The 18,897-nt window shown below is 33.8% G+C and overlaps 1 protein-coding gene across 12 annotated transcripts in view; it reads right to left on the bottom strand.

Annotated features, from left to right (window-relative positions):
- EPHA5 (EPH receptor A5) overlaps positions 1–18,897 on the bottom strand; it is a 394,095-nt gene that overhangs the window by 194,095 nt on the left and 181,103 nt on the right. For 5 of the 12 annotated variants that reach the window (XM_081504964.1, XM_081504794.1, XM_081505053.1 and 2 more), the window contains exons 4-5: positions 8,655–8,810; positions 4,365–4,700 (exon numbers count right to left, since the gene is read on the bottom strand). The exons of 5 other annotated variants lie outside the window; for them this stretch is intronic. In XM_081504964.1, coding sequence (XP_081361090.1) covers positions 4,365–4,700; positions 8,655–8,810 — 492 coding nt within the window. The remainder of the gene's footprint in view (positions 1–4,364; positions 4,701–8,654; positions 8,811–18,897) is intronic. 2 more of the 12 variants (XM_081505197.1, XM_081505274.1) reach the window with 2 other exon arrangements.

The following is an 18,897-nucleotide window of genomic DNA, read 5'->3' as shown; positions in this document are numbered from 1 at the left end:
AAACCAATCTTGGCAAACAACAATATATTTAATGTAGTGGTGATTACAAAGATAGCCAGTAAGTTCTGTCCATGGAAGAAAGTCAATAAAGACCCTCAGAATTATCATAGTAATGATTGAGCAAGTGACAATGAACTTATTTTTCAACATCTCAATAAACAGAGATCAACAGAAAATGTTTGTTTCCCTCTTCTCAGAAACACTTGTGTGCTTTTACCATCAGAATTCTCTTAATTTTCCAACTCTAAGGCATAATTTAGTTTCAGGAACCCCGGGTATCGCCACATCCTGTAAGACATCATGCTGAACAACTATGTAAATTACATCAAACTGAAAGTACCTGATGAAATGGAATTATCATGCCCCCAGATACCTTTGGAAGAATCAAGAAATAAAACCTTTCAAAAAACAGGAATCACCTTTCTTAGTGATATTTCTGATAGTCTGGGACAGGTTGGGACATTCCCTCCAAAATGTTTGTTACACTTTGTAACTCATATCATGTTAATCTAGCCCTCCGATGAAAAAAATCGCCAGTCCAGGTTCGACGCATGATATAGGGTGCTCGGGGCTGGTGCACCAGGATGACCCGGAGGGATGGGATGGGGAGGGAGGTGGGAGGGGTGTTCTGGAAGGGGAACACATGTACAGCCATGGTGGATTCATGTCAATGTATGGCAAAACAAATACAATATTGTAAAGTTAAAAAATAGATAAATAAACTAATTTAAAATTAAAAAAAAAAGAAAAAGTCGAAGAGTCTAAGACGAATTCAAAACAATTAAAATTTGATCTATTTTAGCTCAGAATTAGGATTCTGTGCTTTGGCTTATTAAAGTATGAATACTTTTGGTTTTTTAGTTGGGATGAGCTTATTGTTTCTGGGGATAAAAAATACATTTGTGTATATTTAAAGAGTGTCATGATTTAGTTCTTGATAAAGTATGCCCAGTGCAAAACTATTTTAAAGTAAAGTCCTAAAAAATAAGTTTATAGAGGAATATGATAAATGCACACTCTTGTGAGCTGATAGTGAAACATTTAACATAACTGTTTTCAATGGGCTTTTTAATTTTCATACTATGTTGACATATCACTCTCCATCTACCTATCCATCTATCTAGCAGTTATATTTTTGATGACCTAACCTAATAAGACAAAATAAATGATAATACAATAGAAATGAACAATAGAAGTGTTGTCATGTAAATAATCTAAATGCATTTTTTGTAAAAAATTTTTTTATATATTAATTTTTCCAAATCACTAGAAAACTTGCGGAGCTCCATGAACTTTATTCTTTTTCTAAGTTTGAGCTTAATAAAGCATGGTTTGTATATCCATGATTTTATACACTTTGCAACTTGACTATTAAAGTTGTTTATATAATTTATGTATTCACATTTTTTTCTATCATTTCCCCTTCTCACACACAATATTCCTTTACCTTTTTGTAAATTACTTTTCCCCCCTTAATTTTCCCACTTCGTGTGTGCTTATATTTCTTGACTGTGATAATTCCCATAACAACTTTGCAATTCTTTCTTAATCCCAGTACTATTTGTTGAATTCTACAAGGCCCATCCCATAAATTCCAACTAATTTTAGTATTTAGCTTTCCTTAAAACTTCATCTTTTGACTTGACTATTAAATTACATGCAAAAAAGTATCATTTGAATTCAGGTGACTTCTCGCAAAAGCAAAATGCTAGACTCCATAATGATTTAATAGCTGGAAAAACGTCTTAAATGCTGTATGAACATCCATAAATTAATCATTTAATCACTATCCTCAGCACAAAATCATTATTTCTTTTTATAGACTGATCAGCCACGGTTACTTAATCAATTTCAGTTTCTAGATTAATGTAAGATTCTTATCTTGAAAAAATTACTATTTTTTTCTTGTACACGTTGAACATAATTTTGAATCTTGTCTGTTCATATACCACATTGATGTCACTAATATGAATCAATCAGAAAATGAGAGAACAAATGATAAATTTGAAACAAATAAATTAAGAAACAAATGCATTTCTCAAAAAGCACTTCATAGAGATTGAAACTAAAGTTGAAATCTGTTAAAAGAAGTTTTGTATAAAAATCACATATGGTACAGATAACTTTTTGTAATTTAAGGCTGAGAAAATATTCATACATTAAAACAAACTACTGCAGTCCACTCTCTATAATGTTGGTACTTGATATATGTCCAGCACCGTGGCATTAAATCTAAGAGTTACTTGAAGTCAATAATTTTTGTGAAATTGATATTTAGTTGGTCTGAAATGTCAGACACTGAGAAAATCTCCATCTTGTTTTTATTTTATTTTTTTGGTAGGTTTGTAAGGATTTTACAGTATGCACACTCTGAAAACTTGGGGGGAAAACAGCAAATCAAAAGTCAACAAAGTTTCTTCTCTGAATACAAATGTTTGTTTTATATGATAGCCATGCCTTGAATAGCCGGATAAAAATTATTCTTTCTTGACATTTAAAGTATTTGTAGTTCAGAAAACATACTGTGTAGTCCTAACAGGCCAGTAAGTAAAAAACACCTGGAGCAAATATTTACTAATAATATCATTGAAAAAATAGTTATCTAGTTCATCAGAGAAACATCATTCAAAGAAGGTTATGCAAGCTTACATAATGTGCTCCCAGGGGACCACAACTCTCAATGATTGTTCAATATGCTTTCAGTATGTTAATGGAAGATTCACATGTAGAACCAAGTAAGCTTAAAATATATTGCATATGAAGAGTGAAAGCAAAAGTTTAATACCAGTATTTTTCTGATGTGAGGAGAGTTCACATTCACAGAGCACTTGTGGCATCTAGATATTGTGATGAAAAATCAATGTATACTAGTATGCCCAAAGCTGAGTCTATACTGAAGGCAAACCTAATTTTCACTAATTTTGTCTACCTCTTTTTAGCACTTTTATTAGTTCAACCTTAGGTTAGGGAGTAAATGGAGTAAAATATAAAAAATTCACTGAGGAAAGTGGCATATAGGTGTACAGTGTTTTTTTGTCATAGAATAAAAAAAAATGCTGTGGATACATTCAACATGGATGAGAACATGAGTGCTGAGAAGGATGCTTAGTGAATAATTCAAATATCTTTGCATCCTCTGGGTTACTTTTGAGTGTTTCTCTCAGTTTTATCAGTCAAAAACAACTATGAACCCAATGACATGTGTTTTTCTTATTCTCAAGAGATAACCACTTCATTTACCTGACACATCCAATAATTCAAATTATTTTGACCAAAACTTGATTACAAACAACATTTTCTTGTCAATCAGATCATTCCACTGCCTACAAACTTATACTAACATTACAGGAATTAAGTCTGACCTAAGTCAGTCAAACACATCCTATCACACTGTGAGCTCTACTGGCAAGGATGTCCTCACCAAGCAAAGTCCACCTGAGGTACTTAAGAGGTAACCAGTTTATTCCCATGAACTGAGAGCTGAAGCCAGGGAATAGAAGGAACGTTACATTTAAAGACCCTTCCTACACAGGTACCTGTTATTGACAAAAACCAGTTATAAGCTACTCATAGGCTTTGAAAGGTTCTTGTCACATAATAGAATGAGTTATTAATTCAGCCATAGCTTGATTTTTAGCTTACCAGACAAGAATTCCTCTATATTGATTTACTTAAAATTAAATATTTGAGGGGAAATTTTAGGGGAATTAGTCATTCAAGCAGCATTATTTTCCCTACTCCTTAATAATTACTCCTTAATATTTCCAAGTTCTTCATATGGAATATAGATATATTTTCATATGTATGGTTTTTGTACAACAGCTCACAGTTATTATAATTTTGATAAATGGATTTATCAAAGAAAAACTGTCTTATGCATTTCTAATAATAATATTAGAAATAATAAGAAAATCCTATTTTAATATGCAAAGAAAATTCAGATGTGGTGCTAAACTAATAAACCTGCCTGAATACATGCTAACTTAATTAATTAAAGAAAAAACTTGAATAAAACAACAAAAATGTACATTTGAGCTATAATAATTGCACTGTTCAAGATTACGAGATAAATTTTTTTTTCACAAATGGATTTGAGCCATATATTTTTAATGAAAAAATTCAACTAAAATCTATCTTTTGTTTTCTGTCCATGGATGTGTCTGCTACAAAACTTTAGCTTTTATTTGCTTAAAACTTAAAAAAAAAAAAAAAGCATCTCAAGAGGTATTCATTTTACTCTAAGTCCTAACTCTCTGGATAATGGGAAGTTCTTTTTCACGTCTCAGGCAACTTAGCCCTGAGCTGGGGAGATAACTGATAGAGCTTGTCCTAAGGTACATGATTTGGTTGGACATCACACTTACCTGCTTGATTTGTGGTTACATTTACAGACACATACTGCCGGGCTCCTGGGCTCAAGTCGGACACTCCATTCACTGCCTCAATCTCAAAGGTATAGTTTGTGTGAGCAAGCAGATCCACCACCATGACAGAGGTGTTTTTCAGGCCGATTTGCTGGGGGAGGTACCTGACATGACCGCCACACTCGTCACACACACCTGCATGGGAGTTGCACTTCTTGCATGCAATATAATATGACACATCTTTCCTTCCACCAGTGTCAGCAGGAGGAATCCATTCCAGAAAGACACTAGTTTCATTAACATTTGAGATGGCATTCCGAGGAGCTGAGGGGGGTCCTGGTTTGCAAAGTAAAGTGAAAAAAACAAATTTTGAGATGATAAAATTAGGCATTGCTTACTACACAAATTTCTGGTCTGAAGAAAAAAAAATAGCTTTGCAATCATTGTTTTAAGCAGGGTAGAATGCAAGAATTATCCTTTGTAATAATATTTGAAAAATCTTGTTGTAGTTTTTTGTAGGAACAATAGTGGGGTTTAAATACTATAGAAATGACTTGTCTTGGCAATGTAACAAGTTCAATTCAAGATGTTTTGCTTAGTGTATACATAAAGAATTATGGAATAAAACTATGCATGCAAAAAATGTAGATAAAATTATGTATTCAAATAGGGGCAAGTTCTTTGGCAAGTCCAAGTAAAAATTCTCCTTGGGGATTGACGTGATTAAGTCCTCAATGATACTTGTTCCCTGAAAGCTAGGAATTAAACATGAAGGATTTACTAAGCAATGAGTATAGGTAGAAAGAGGATTTATTAGTGTGGCTCTTGACTACAAATTCTACAGAAAGTAAAAAGGAAAAACAAAAACAGCCTTAGTTTATCTCAAAGTAAGTTGCATATCTACTGATAAGCCACCAACAGAATTTGGAACCTCCCTCATATGACAAGAAAAAACCAGAATTTAAGTAGTTGATCAACATTACAAACTGTAATAAAATTTTGCCTACTTTGATATGGTTTTAACACTGTGGTTTGGCAAAACTGTGCATTTACTCAACTGAAAATCTAAAACTCATTTTAAAAATAATTCTCCAAAACACAATTAAGAAGAAGAATGAATGTGTTCAGACCTTGAAAATTCAGCATAATAAATTTATATATAAATAGCAAATGCTATCCATGTGTATAATACTATATTTCTGAAATAATGGCAGACTACAGAGAACTAAAATTGGTTACCCATCAATTGTAATCAATGCATTACTCTGGTGGGGAGGATTGATAATGAGACAAGCTATGAATGTGTGCAGATAAGGGACATATGGGGAATCTCTATATCGTCCTCTGAATTTTGTTCTGAACCTAAAAATGCTCTAAAAAATAGTGTCTATAAAAGAATTAACTGCATACTGTCTGACTCTAGAGTAGATTTTTAGATACTCAGACTTACAGCTTCAGTCCACTGTTAATATTATATGATAAGATGTTCTTGAAGAGAAAACACATTTACATTTGTTTCAGAATTACTTAGCAAAGATTTCCAAATAGGGAATAAAATGGACTATGAATGGTTCATAAGCATAAATTAACCTACTCAGGATAACATAGCTTAGTTATCTTAATATGTGCTGTCTGTCCTAAACATACAAGTAAATATTAATTTCTACCTAATATTTATTAAGTCATGACTGCTGAGGACAAAATTTAAAAGTAATAAGAAAGCTACCTAGTATTCATAAAATATCACTTAAAGAACTCCATAATGTAAAAATTGCCAGTTTTCATTAAAACATCTCTACCTTTGCTGTAGTTGTGGTTGAACCCTGTGAATTTTCCCATACAGCCTCACACACTCCAATATAAAAGTCACTTTTAAATTGAAACAAATACTTAAGATGGAAATACAACTCTTTTTACTATTGCCTTTAGCTTATCTAATAGTGAAAAATTATGGCAAAAATGTAATTTGAGATCAAAATGATACAGGTTCCCTTGTGAGAAAAACGTAAAATATATTTGGAATAGGTCTACTTCAGAAAGATATCAAAATTCTGAGTTTTTTTCCTGCCAATTGAATTATACCCACTATTTCCACTTTCCCCTAAATCTGTAAAACTGTATCATGGTCTAACTCTTCTTCTGACTCTGCTACCAATAGCTCCTCAGCATGTGAGTGGGGGCACGTATGCCTTTCAAAGTCAAAATAAAACTCATATATTCAAGGGAAGCCCTAAAGAAGAGGTAATCAGTGAAGACTCAGACTGACATGCACCGAAAAATAACGTAATGAAATTCCACTGTTCTGCTAATAGACGTGATGTATGAACCTAAATAGAGCTGTGAGAGGCACCCTCAATTTGAACAGATTCATTAGAATCTGAATTTTGTTTGATTTTCTTTTCCTATAGGTTTGTAGCATTTGGTTTTCCAGAGTACCAGAAAAAATATTAAAAGGAGTTGAAACCATAAATTTAATTCCAAAGAGCCAAACAGACATAAATCGAGTGATCTCATCTGCTCAAGGGTATCATCATATGTAATATTTGTGGTATTTGTGGTATTGTGAATACAACTAAGAACAGAACACACATACTCACAGACTTTATTAGAAAGATCTACAGGACTCCCTGTCTTTTTTGAGAAATGCATACAAATGAGTGTTCCTCTGAGACACAGTATTAGAAATGCACACACCTGGATACAGAGAAAATATAAACCTCAGGTCCTAAACAAGAGCTAAGCAGTCCTTGACACCAGAGCATGGGGTCTCACCCATTCCCAAACCTAGTAATTTTATAGAATGGGAGGCTCATATACATGCTGAGAAAGAGACTGATCATGATTGGACCACTTAAAGAAAAGAATACCTATAAAATTGATGAAATTGAAATAAGTCAAGATATGATTTTCTCTAATTCACCAAAGTACAGTCTAGCCAACATCTTCCCCCACTATTTGGGCTTTATTTTGCTCTGAATAATTGCAGCAATCTCCACTGCAACCAAAATGCATCACATTCAATCACACTTTATATCTCCTCCATTCAAATGTATCCTCTTAAGAAAGGTATACAATAATGTCATTTACTTATGTGAAGAGGAATTGTTTGTAGTTAGTAACCATCTAACCCATAAAAGTATCAGAATGTGATAAAGAATGATCTTTAACAAGGTAAAGTTAATATCAATGATTTGAGAAATAATGAATATACATTTCACTGACACTATGACATTCAGGCACTGAAATTCAGATAAAATTTCAGTTGTGATTATTTAAGGAAAGAAATCGTATGTCTTTATATATGATACCAGAGAGTACTAAATTTCAAAAAAAAAAAACAAAAAACATTGTCTTCATCTTTGAAGGCAACTACCACATACAGGGATCTAAAAGAGTAAAAAATGGGACATCACAGAATATGAATGGTAAGGGGAGTGGGATTCACTATTCTTCCCTTTCATTTGTTTTTGTTTGATTTGCTATAGAGACAAAGATAGAAAAACTAAAGAAGTACTGTCCTCAAGCAAACTAACATGTAAATTTGTTTCCTTCACAGAAATATGTGGCAACTAGAAAAACAAAAACACCAAAATACTGATAGATATGGAAGTACCCACTGCAAATGTTGGAATAAAACGTTCATTATTCATCTATTCTAAGATTATCTGACCATATACTTAGTAATGGTTAAGGACGCTCACTGCTAAAAAACACAACCACTTGAAAATCCTAGTTGACAACTGGTTTTATATTTGACTCTTAAAGTTGATTTGCCAACCCTCGGCTCTTCATGTTCGTGTAGTGTTTCCTGTCTTATAAATGACCTTCTCATTGGTCTTTGCAGCTTAGTGGGGCAGGTTACAACAAGAATATAGAAGTATCATGTACTAGATATTTTTGTGATCAGAAAGTTGGCTTGGAAGAAGAAGAAGAAAAATTAAAATGATTTACCAGGAACAGGGGAATGGATTTGTCAAAGTCATGTTTGGCTACCATGAGCACTCAAATAAATCATAAAGTAAAAAAAATAAAAATAAAAAATTGTATTTGTGGCCCAGATGTTGAACTTGAAATAAGGAAAATGGATACTTCCAACTGTAAATGATAAAAGAGACTCAAATTTCTTAATGTTTACTCAAGAAGACTGGATTCTGGTGAAATCCTATATTGGCAAATTAAACATTATGCCTGTTTTAGGGGAAGTGGTAATAGAATGTAACAGGCTCCATCATGCTATTTCTTCAAACTGGTGAAGGTTAGCATCACCAAAGATCCATGGGTTTTCCTTACTTGTGCATGCCATTGTGGGTGGATCAGACTCCCTCCTGAAATAATCCTTTTCACAGACACAAGAGGTTGAAGCTTCCTCATGGGTGTAACTGTGAGGTGGACATTTGCTGCAGCTCTGGCTGTGAGGTGAGGCTTTGAAGAACCCAGGTCTGCACACTGTCAAGAGAAATAAGAGACTAAGCTTTTCCCTGGAACAGATGCAGTGTTTGCTTTGTGAATAATGTCATTATTTTGACTAGTATACACAGATTTCATGTAACACGATCCTTTCATTAATTTCAAAATTTTTTCATAAGTTTCTGACTCATAAGTAACAGGATATTCATTCAGATAATCAAATATTTATTTAATGTATTTAAATCAAACATGATTGGAACATATTTATAATGATTCTTATGTTACAAGAAATATTATAAAAGATAGTCATATGTATTTAAAACAAAGTGCTTTGAATATAACTTCCATTTACGCTATTATTAGAACAACTTACGTTAAAAAAAAACCAAAATTTCCACTATGCTCAGAGAACGGCATGGTACACGATAGTTGCTCAAAATTTTGTTGTTGAATTAATAAGTAAACTAACTGTGTGCTTAGTCACTCAGTTGTATCCAGCTCTTTGGGACCTTTTGGATTGTAGTCCGCCAGGCTCCTCTGTCCACAGGATTTTTCAGGCAAAAACACTGCAGTGCGTTGCCATTTCCTCCTCCAGGGGATCTTCCCGACCCAGGAATTGAACTCACATCTCCTATGTTTCCTGCACTACAGGTGGATTCTTTACCCACTTATCCATTAGGGAATGTTAAAACCTTCACAAAATTCTATTATAATGGAGCGAATGCATGATTAAGCTAATATATCATTTACGTTATTATTAATTTATATTATACTAATTTCAAGAGGATTCAGACTTCTGGGGTTTTTTTTTCCCCACATTTTACTCCATTTTATAAATTTTCATTGAGATCCTTACTGATCCAAAATTCATCTATTCTGGTATCAGTCATGTTTATACCACAAAAATTATAATGCTCTACAAAGGGGAAAAATGTGCCTTATTCAATTTTGCATTTACAATAGTTATCACAGTGTTTTACTACAGAAAGTATTCACATATTGTTATGTAACGCACACCTGAGTGAATGACATAGCAAGAAAAATGTAACTGAACTACTCAGAATCACATGAAGAAAATCTCTGATATTTTTGCTAAGTTAGTGGTCAGGTAAGTAAATGTTAACAAGCTAAGTTTCCTTATTCTGTATTCCCTAAGCTTTTAGCTTTCTTTCTTCTCAACGGGTAATAAAGCCAAACTCCAATATTCCGATTGTTCACTATGAACCATGTGAAGACCATAAAACTGATGGTTTGATTACTTTTTTGGAGCTTAGTTAACTTAAAGCTAATCAACTACTTATGTTTTTTTTCTCCTATTCTGAAAATCCACTATATATACTCAAGAGAATTTATTCAAGCATCAATGAACATTAGCTAAAGCTTAAAGGTAAATTTATATTTCCATGGAAATTTTGATAGACATAATGAACTAGGGCTAATTTTCATGTGTTATAAATGATCTGGGGTTTTAGTAATCCATGCTAAGGCTTTCTGCCATCACCATGAATAATCAGGAATTGACAAAAATGAGAAGGTATTTTTCAGTAGATCTAATTATAGCGATAGTAAAACCTAATGCTCTTATAAATTCAGAGTGAATATGAAGGTATTTGAAAGATAAGAAGAGCTTTTTGATAGCATTAGGGACATTCTTGTAGTTAAATGATTAGGAGAAGATTTAAAATATTATTTTCCTTATAATAGGATTGCTGTAGCAGCCAGTACCATTCTTAGCTAAGTTATCCAATTTTTCTTCTTTTATCCTTTTCAGTAAAACCATTCTCTCTTCACACATAATTTTCTTTCAAAGACATGAACTGTCAATCCACACATTCTGCATATTTGGAACTCATTTATCATTCATGAAACAAAGGCCATTTCTTTTTTATGAATTCCTTTTAATTTAAAAACTTTATATAGTATCATATATAACACTGCTTTTCAATCCTTCATGGGAAGTTCGGAAATAGGAAATGATATAAACGTAAGTAAGAAGTAGAAGATCGTATCCTTCTCTTCAGTAGAGAAGTTGAACAAAATGCTCTCAGCAGGTGGTGAGCCAGAAATTTTGCTTACCACGGGGTTACAAAGGTGAAAAAGATAGATGTGGCCCTGTCTTTATGAGTATTAAAGCCACTGCATGTGTAACTATAAACATGATTATGCAGGAAAGAGAAACAGCAGGGAAGTGAATATGGACACCTAATTTAGACTGGAATGCCAAAGAACACTTCCTTCAGGAAGCTGTTTCCACTGATACGTAGAAGATTAGGAAAATTATCCATTTTGAGGAGGAGTACTGCAGTGCCTTAGAGGGTAAAATCTTTTCAAAGGAGAGGAGAACAAGTAGGGAGATGGAAAACACTAAAAAGTTGATCAGGGAGAGAGTGGCAACAAAGAGGCAGAGATGATGTTAGGGAAGAGGATACCAGGTCAGAAACACATTATGGTTTCTAATATTTGGAACTTTTAATTAATGGGTAAAAACAGGTCATTACAATGTTGTAAGCAGGGAAATGTTAATAGTAAGATCAAACAAGTGTGTAAGAGATCATTTCTCTCTAGCTTGGGCAATGGATTGACAAGGAGGATGGATGGAGGCATTCGGCCCTTTTGTTTCTATTGCATTGGTCTGGAAACAGACAAGAGTGGTTTCAATTACTCTTATCACCACAAGAGTGGTGATAGGTAAGAGTAGGTAAATTCAGGAGATGAATATGTGGTAAAATCAGCACGATTTCATGATACATTTAATAGATCAGATGTATGAGTGAAAAATCCTAACAATGTCTCTAAGGTGTTTGGCTTAAATTTCACAGGCAATACTGGTGCCATTTTCTCAGACAGAGAACACTAGATATGAAATGTGTTTGGGGAGATAATAATTATGTTTAAAGTATTATTTAATTTGAGGTGGCTAAAGAAATCCATATAGAAGTATAAAGAGGAAAACTGTATGGTTCAATGTATTCCAAGAAAAAATATCAACAAATCGTTAATTATCCATTGCCTTCAAATCATGGCTCTAAATCCAAGTGGGACATGCAATGTTGCCACACAATCTTCTTCTTGTTCAATTGCTTAGTCATCTCCAAATCTTTGCAACTCCATGGACTATAGCATGCCAGTCTTTCCTGTCCTTCACTATCTCCTGGACATTGCCCAAACTCATGTTCATTGAGTCGATGATGTCAACCAATCATCTCACCCTCTGTCGTCCCCTTCTCCTCCTGCCTTCAATCTTGGTATTATTTCCTTAGTTAGCATCAGCTAACCAGGGTTAGCGTGAGCATTTTGGAGCGGTTCCTCTTTCTTCTAACTCCTTATAAGCTCTAGTTCTTTCTGACTCTCATGGTACATGCATGTGTGCTGAGAAACTAGAAGTCATCAGAGAGGAAATTTCTCACTTTTCTACCACCAAATCTCCAAATCTATATGCACTTGGATCTTTCTTCCTATTAAAAGGGAAATGTATCTTTGCTCTTGGGAGCTTGCCTGGTGGCTCAGATGGTAAAAAATCTATCTGCAATGCAGGAGACCTGGGTTCTATCCTGGGTTAGGAAGATCCCCTGGAGAAGGGGATGGCTACCCACTCCAATATTCTTGCCTGGAGAATCCAGTGGACAGAGGAGCCTGGCAGGCTATACTCCATGGGGTCACAAAGAGTTGGGCATGACTGCACAACTAACACATGTCTTTGCTCTTAGTAAATAAAAATATCTTCATTTGAATTGGAGCCCCATCTGAACTCTCTCTTAGAGTCATCTTCCAAGTGTCTACTATCCCTTTTACAAAATCAACGGTACTCTCAACTGCCCTCTCTCTCTCAATCTCCTTCTTTCTCTTTCTCCTGGTCTCTCCCTTTCTCCTTCCTTCCTCCCTTTGTCATTAACAGGAGCCTGATACAATTTCCAGAACTCTTCAACAGAAACAAAGTGAAGCAAAAACAAAACACATAGCAACAATACAATCAATCTTGCTTGACTTCATTTCTCCCCATAGCAATTAAATACTGAACAGTTTGGTTTCCATGTGGATCATAATTTATTAAATCATTTTTCCACACATGCGTCTCCAGTTCCTCATTCTAAGTCACATGTTGACACACTCCACAACACCGCCACCTCCTTTGTTAAGAATGTAGCCCTCTGGATGCCATACTTCTCCACAGCATTTGACCATATCCTCTTTTTGGAAACTCCTATTAATGTTACTACAAAATGCTACCACAGCCTACAAGTTTCCAGACAATATTTAAGAAATCCTTTAAATGTAATCTACCACACTCACCTTCTCCATCCATACTAACTGACTTTCAATTTCCAGAACTTGAGAAACTTCTTTATCTGCCTTTGAATACTGAAGGAAAAGCATTCCAGGTCAAAAGGTAAGAAGTGTAATTTGAGAGGACAGGGGTGGTACAAAAAGCTTGTAGTCCTTGATGAGAGACTTGTATTTAATCTGAACACATCTGGAAGTCTCTGTGTGTATTTATTTTTTGAGGGTGCTCTTTCTGCCAAGCACTGTGGCAGGGAATATCTGTGTGGTGGTGAGAAGAGAAAAAAAAAAGAATCTACTCTATATTCTGAAGCAACAACACATTTAGGAGACAGGAAATACATAATAGTCCAAAAAAGTAAAATTTACTGTTTACCTTTCAATCTGGACAATATTCAACAAAAATTATTTAGGTAAGAAATTAAGTTTTTCTAAATTCCAACTTGATATAATTCATTCAAAACAAAGGAAACTTCTGGAACAATGTTGTTTCATAGAACTCCTGTACATTACCTAAATATTTGAAAATACTGTGCAAGTCCATTCAAGTTGAACAAGGAACAGGACCAAAGAAACACACCCCATGTTAACATTTTCATGACACTATCTTAGCAGTCCTCTGGAGGAATGGAAACTAGTTTTAAACTTCCTATTCTGTCCATGCTTCAATGCTCATTTTAAGTTCTATGTTTCCTAAGATGCTTGTGCTAAATTCATGACTACATGTTTTCTTACACATCCTTTAGACCTCTGAGCCATTTGCTTAGTGTTTCTTTTATGGAAGATAGAAACTATTTTGACAAAATTTTATGTGTAGATTTTCTCATCTGCTCCCAACTCGTATAAACATTCTGGAGACTGAAAATTGTTCATTTGGTTTTCATCATATGAAGCATAGTTCTTTGTACTGAGTACATATTCATCAGTATTTATGGGTATAAATAGTATGTTTCTTTCTCAGGGTCTAAATTGTATGGCAGGAACTTAAAAAAAGCTTGTTAATGAGAATTGTCTAAATATTAAGTTCTGGCAAGTAAAAAAAAAAAAAAAAATACAACTAAACTCACTACTTTAGAAGTTTTGCACAAACTACCAACACTAACTCTCATAAATATCAGTTTAAAAACAAGGATGTTATAGACATCAATTAAAATACAGTTTTCAGATTTAAGCATAAGATGCAAGTCATCAATATTCAAATGAATGTGTGTGGGTGTGTGTGTGTGCGCGCTCAGTCATGTCTGACTCTTTGCAACCCCATGGACTGTAACCCACAAGGCTCCTCTGTCCATGGGATATTCCAGGCAAGAATACTGAAGTGGGTTGTCATTTCCTACTCCAATTCAAATGAATAAAGGCTGTCAATTGTTAAAAGTGTGAAAAGGTGCTGCCTAGTCTGATTAGGAATTCTTTTAATCCTCAAAATTACCAAAAATGGATAGTTGATAAGCCAGGATTTTTTCAACTATTTCTTCTCAATTAAATTACTTTTAATGTTTCCAAAATATTTCAGTCTTAAAGGTTCATCATTCTTGGGATTCCTAAGTGAATCCATTTTGCAATTCAAAGTCAATACTCAATAAACATGGGGACCAAGAAAAATAATTTAAATTAATGTAAAAAATATTGTTTTAGTAATTTATAATATTAGAATTCTCTCCATTAGAATTAAAATAGATTATTTAAATATATATAAAAAAGGCAATGGGAATAAAAATGCACAAACTGCTGTCTGTAGAGTTCAAGATACAAGTAAACTTCAAAACATATTGGATTTATTCCATTATACTTTATTAAGAAAGACAGAAAAGCACTATGAACAAGGTTTTTACCACAGTTCTTTGATATGTAAATTGTCAGAGGATATAAGCTATGTCAAATTTGCTATTTAAATAGATTTTTCAAAATAAAGTGCCCACAAGATAGTTCAGGCAAAATTTAAAAGATGTGTTAAGAAAAACAGCATAAAACAACATGCTAGAAGAAAATTACAACTCAATCTATTTCCAATAAAGTTTACACCAAAATTTAACAATAATAGCAGATTTATTCTTACATTTGAAATTTACATTCAGTATGCTGCTGCTGCTGCTGCTAAATCGCTTCAGTCGTGTCCGGCTCTGTGCGACCCCATAGATGGCAGCCCACCAGGCTCTCCCGTTCCTGGGATTCTCCAGGCAAGAACACTGGAGTGGGTTGCCACTTCCTTCTCCAACATTCAGTATAAACAATAGGTATTGTGCTAAAACACTAATACATTAAAATAAGATTTTAAGCTACGTAACAGTTCTTAAATGCTTACAAAGAGAAACATGAGAAAGATCCTAATTTAGAATTAAGTTTCTAAACAACTTTAAATGATTGAAAGCAATAGAGCTAATCGGAATACAGAAAAAAATACCAGAGAAAAACAAAAATACTGTTGATACTTTAAATTTCTCTTTATATAGTATATATGTATGTATATCATATATATATTATATAATATGTATGTATATAATTTAGACTCACCAAATATAGATAGATAGATAGATATAGATAGAAGCTCAAAAAAATATCTATATTCATAAATAAAGAATAAAAATTTCCATATATCCTTTACATATTCACTCAATATATGTAATAACCAAGCCTATGTGTCATAAACGGTACTGGACATATAAATATAAGTAAAACCTAATCATTGCCATTGTGCCATTAAATAACTCAGTCACGTGGCTATTGCTTATATGTTGACTGGCACATATTTGTGTGTTAAATCATTCAGTCGTGTCCAACACTTTGCGATCCTATGGACTGTAACCCTTCAGGCTTTTCTGTTCTTAGGATTCTCTAGGCAAGAATACTAGAGTGGGTTGTTTTGTGTTCCCCAGGGGATCTTTCTAACCTAGGGTTCCAACCTGCATCACTTAAGTTTCGTGCATTGGCAGGTGGGTTCTTTACCGCTAGCATAACCTAGCACACATTTTGTAAAGACATTCAAAAATAGCATCCTCTGTGTGTTGTTGTTCAGTTGCCACGTCATCTCTGACTCTTTGCAACTCCATGGACTGCAGCATACCAGGCCTCCCTGCCTCTTAACCTCTCCCAGAGTTTGCCTGAGTTCATGTCCATTGAATCAGTGATGCCATCCAACCATCTCATCATCTATTGCCCCTCTCACTTATTGCCTTCAGTACTTCCCAGCATTAGGATCTTTTCCAGTGACTTGGTACTTCACATCAAGTGGCCAAAGTACTGGAGTTTCAGCTTCAGCATCAGTTCTTCCAATGAATATTCAGGGCTGATTTCCTTTAGGTCTGATTGATTTGATTTCCTTGCAGTCCAAGGGACTTTCAAGAGGCTTCTCCAGCACCACAGTTTGAAAGCATCAATTCTTCAACACTCAACCTTCTTTACGGTCCAGCTCTCACATCCATACACGATTACTGGAAAGACCACAGCCTTGACTATACTGACATTTCCAGGCAAAGTGATGTCTTTGTTTTTTAATATGCTATCTAGGTTTGTCATAGCTTTCCTGCCAAGAAGCAATCGTCTTCTAATTTCATGGCTGCAGTCACTGTCCTCAATGATTTTAGAGCCCAAGAAGAGGAAATCTGTCACTGCTTCCCCATTTTCCCCTTATATTTTGCATGAAGTGATGGGATCAGATACCATGATCTTAGTTTTTTTTAATACGAAGTTAAGGCAGCTTTTTCACTCTCCTCTTTCACCGTCAACAAGAGGCTCTTTAGTTCCTCCTCTTCATTTTCTGCCATTAAAGTGGTATCATGTACATATCTGAGGTTGTTGATATTTCTCCCAGCAATTTTGATTCCAGTTAGTAACTCTTCCAGCTTGGCATTTCGGATGATGTGCTCAGCATATAAGTTAAATAAACAGCCTTATCATACTCCTTTCTCAATTTTGAACCAGTCAGTTGTTTCATATAAGGTTCTAACTGTTGTTTCTTGACCCACATATAAGTTTCTCAAGAGATAGGCAAGATGATCTGGTATTTCCATCTCTTTAAGTGGTTTCCACAGTTTGTTATGATCCACACAGCCAAAGGCTCTATGTAGTCAGTGAAACAACAAATGATGTTTTTCTGAAATTTCCTTGATTTTTCTATGATCCAGTAAATGCTGACAAGTTGATCTCTAGTTCCTCTGCCTTTTTTAAATCTAGCTTGAACAGCTGGAAGTTCTCAGTTCATGTACTGCTGAGGTCTAGCTTGAAGGATTTTGAGCATAACCTTACTAGTATGAAGATGAGTATGATTGTCTAGTAGTCTGAACATTTTTTATAGCACTATGTATGTGTATACACATCCTATGAGTATGTCTGTATGTGTGTGTAAACAAAAAACTTGTCTCTCAGTAAGATGTATCCACACATATTATTATAAATTATAATATAATTATATAAAATTGTATATATTTTATATATTTATAAAAATATATTTTATGTTATACATTATAAATAAAATATAGATGTGTGACTTTAGAAATTGTTTAGGATTTTATTACTTTCAGATTTTTATGTTTCTTAATTTATTCATTTATAGAAGTACCATATCATGTAGGGTCAGTGATCAATACTAATACTGAACTTAACTTCCTCTCATAGTCTAGGGTAAGGCACTTCCTCTAGAGGTCACAATAGAGCAGAGTATCTTCAAATTTAGTAAAAAATGTATTATGTACCAATATCACATCCTATTTTATTTCTAATTTTAGAACTTATATACTTCATAACTAATAGCTAGCAACATTAAAATATTTAAAATTTGAAATATACTGAAGAAGTACGTATAGATCAAGTCTATACACTAAATAAACTGGGATGGAATATTTTTAATCCTCAAGTAAATTATGCTGATTAAATTATTACTTAATTAAAATTATCCCTTAACCAGGATATGGTTTTCTAAGATTAAACAGTTATGCTAAATTAATTTCAGTTTCACAAGTTTAAATACCAAGAGGGATTATTCATGAAAAGACATTATGCAGTGATATGATAATATATCTCTCCATTTTGGCAACATGGACATGCTTGAGATATAGTAACAAACCCATGAAGTCCCTTGGGGGTTTGAAATGGACATACACATGACCCCTAAACTGTGTAGAGTTGTAAATAGCAAAATGACCATTTTGTATTTAACTAACTGACTCTCCACAAAAATAAAAGCTACAGAATCTCAGCAACTCTTCAAAGACTTTTATAACCTGTATATATAAAAATGGACATTTATTGAAAATAACAGAATCCATGGTATCTTTCAAGGCAAAGATTAAAATTTCCCTTTAATTTTTGATTAACTGGATTCCTCTCCAATAACAAATTGATATAGATAATTTTAAAGTTGTATTTTGATTACTAATTCACTGGGCCTTTTTGTATCTCTATAATTTCAATGGATAAGATGTTGAGTATTTTGTTCTCCCAAATAGTATGCTTCAGTAACAGTGTGGTAGGATATGTATGAGAGTTTAAATGTGTAAAATACTTGATATTTGGTTATATATTTCCCACTTCATTAAAATTAGATAAAATTAATTTAAAATTTTAATCAGATATTAAATTTTAATCAGGGATTAAAAAGAGTATTGAAGAAGTTAATACGTCTTTAAGTTAAAAAGCAGTATTTATGTTGTTAAAATGAACAGACTGCAATACAGCATTTATTTTGAAAGTATACGCAAGGTCTGGCCCAGGGTCTTTACCTTGACAGCTAAGATAAAAATAGTGCTTTCTGTTATGAACTCTTCGCCTTGTATCACTGGGCATTACATTTCAGTCAACTAACTCAGAAGATAATACCACCTGTGTAACAAAATTATATTTCCTTTGATATGAT

Source organism: Giraffa tippelskirchi, chromosome 1, assembly GCF_054371585.1.
Source record: "Giraffa tippelskirchi isolate mGirTip1 chromosome 1, T2T-mGirTip1v1.2.pri, whole genome shotgun sequence".
In the NCBI taxonomy this organism is placed as follows: Eukaryota; Metazoa; Chordata; class Mammalia; order Artiodactyla; family Giraffidae; genus Giraffa; species Giraffa tippelskirchi.
The sequence above is the reverse complement of the archived record's forward strand: the minus strand, read 5'-3'. Positions and strand labels throughout refer to the sequence as shown.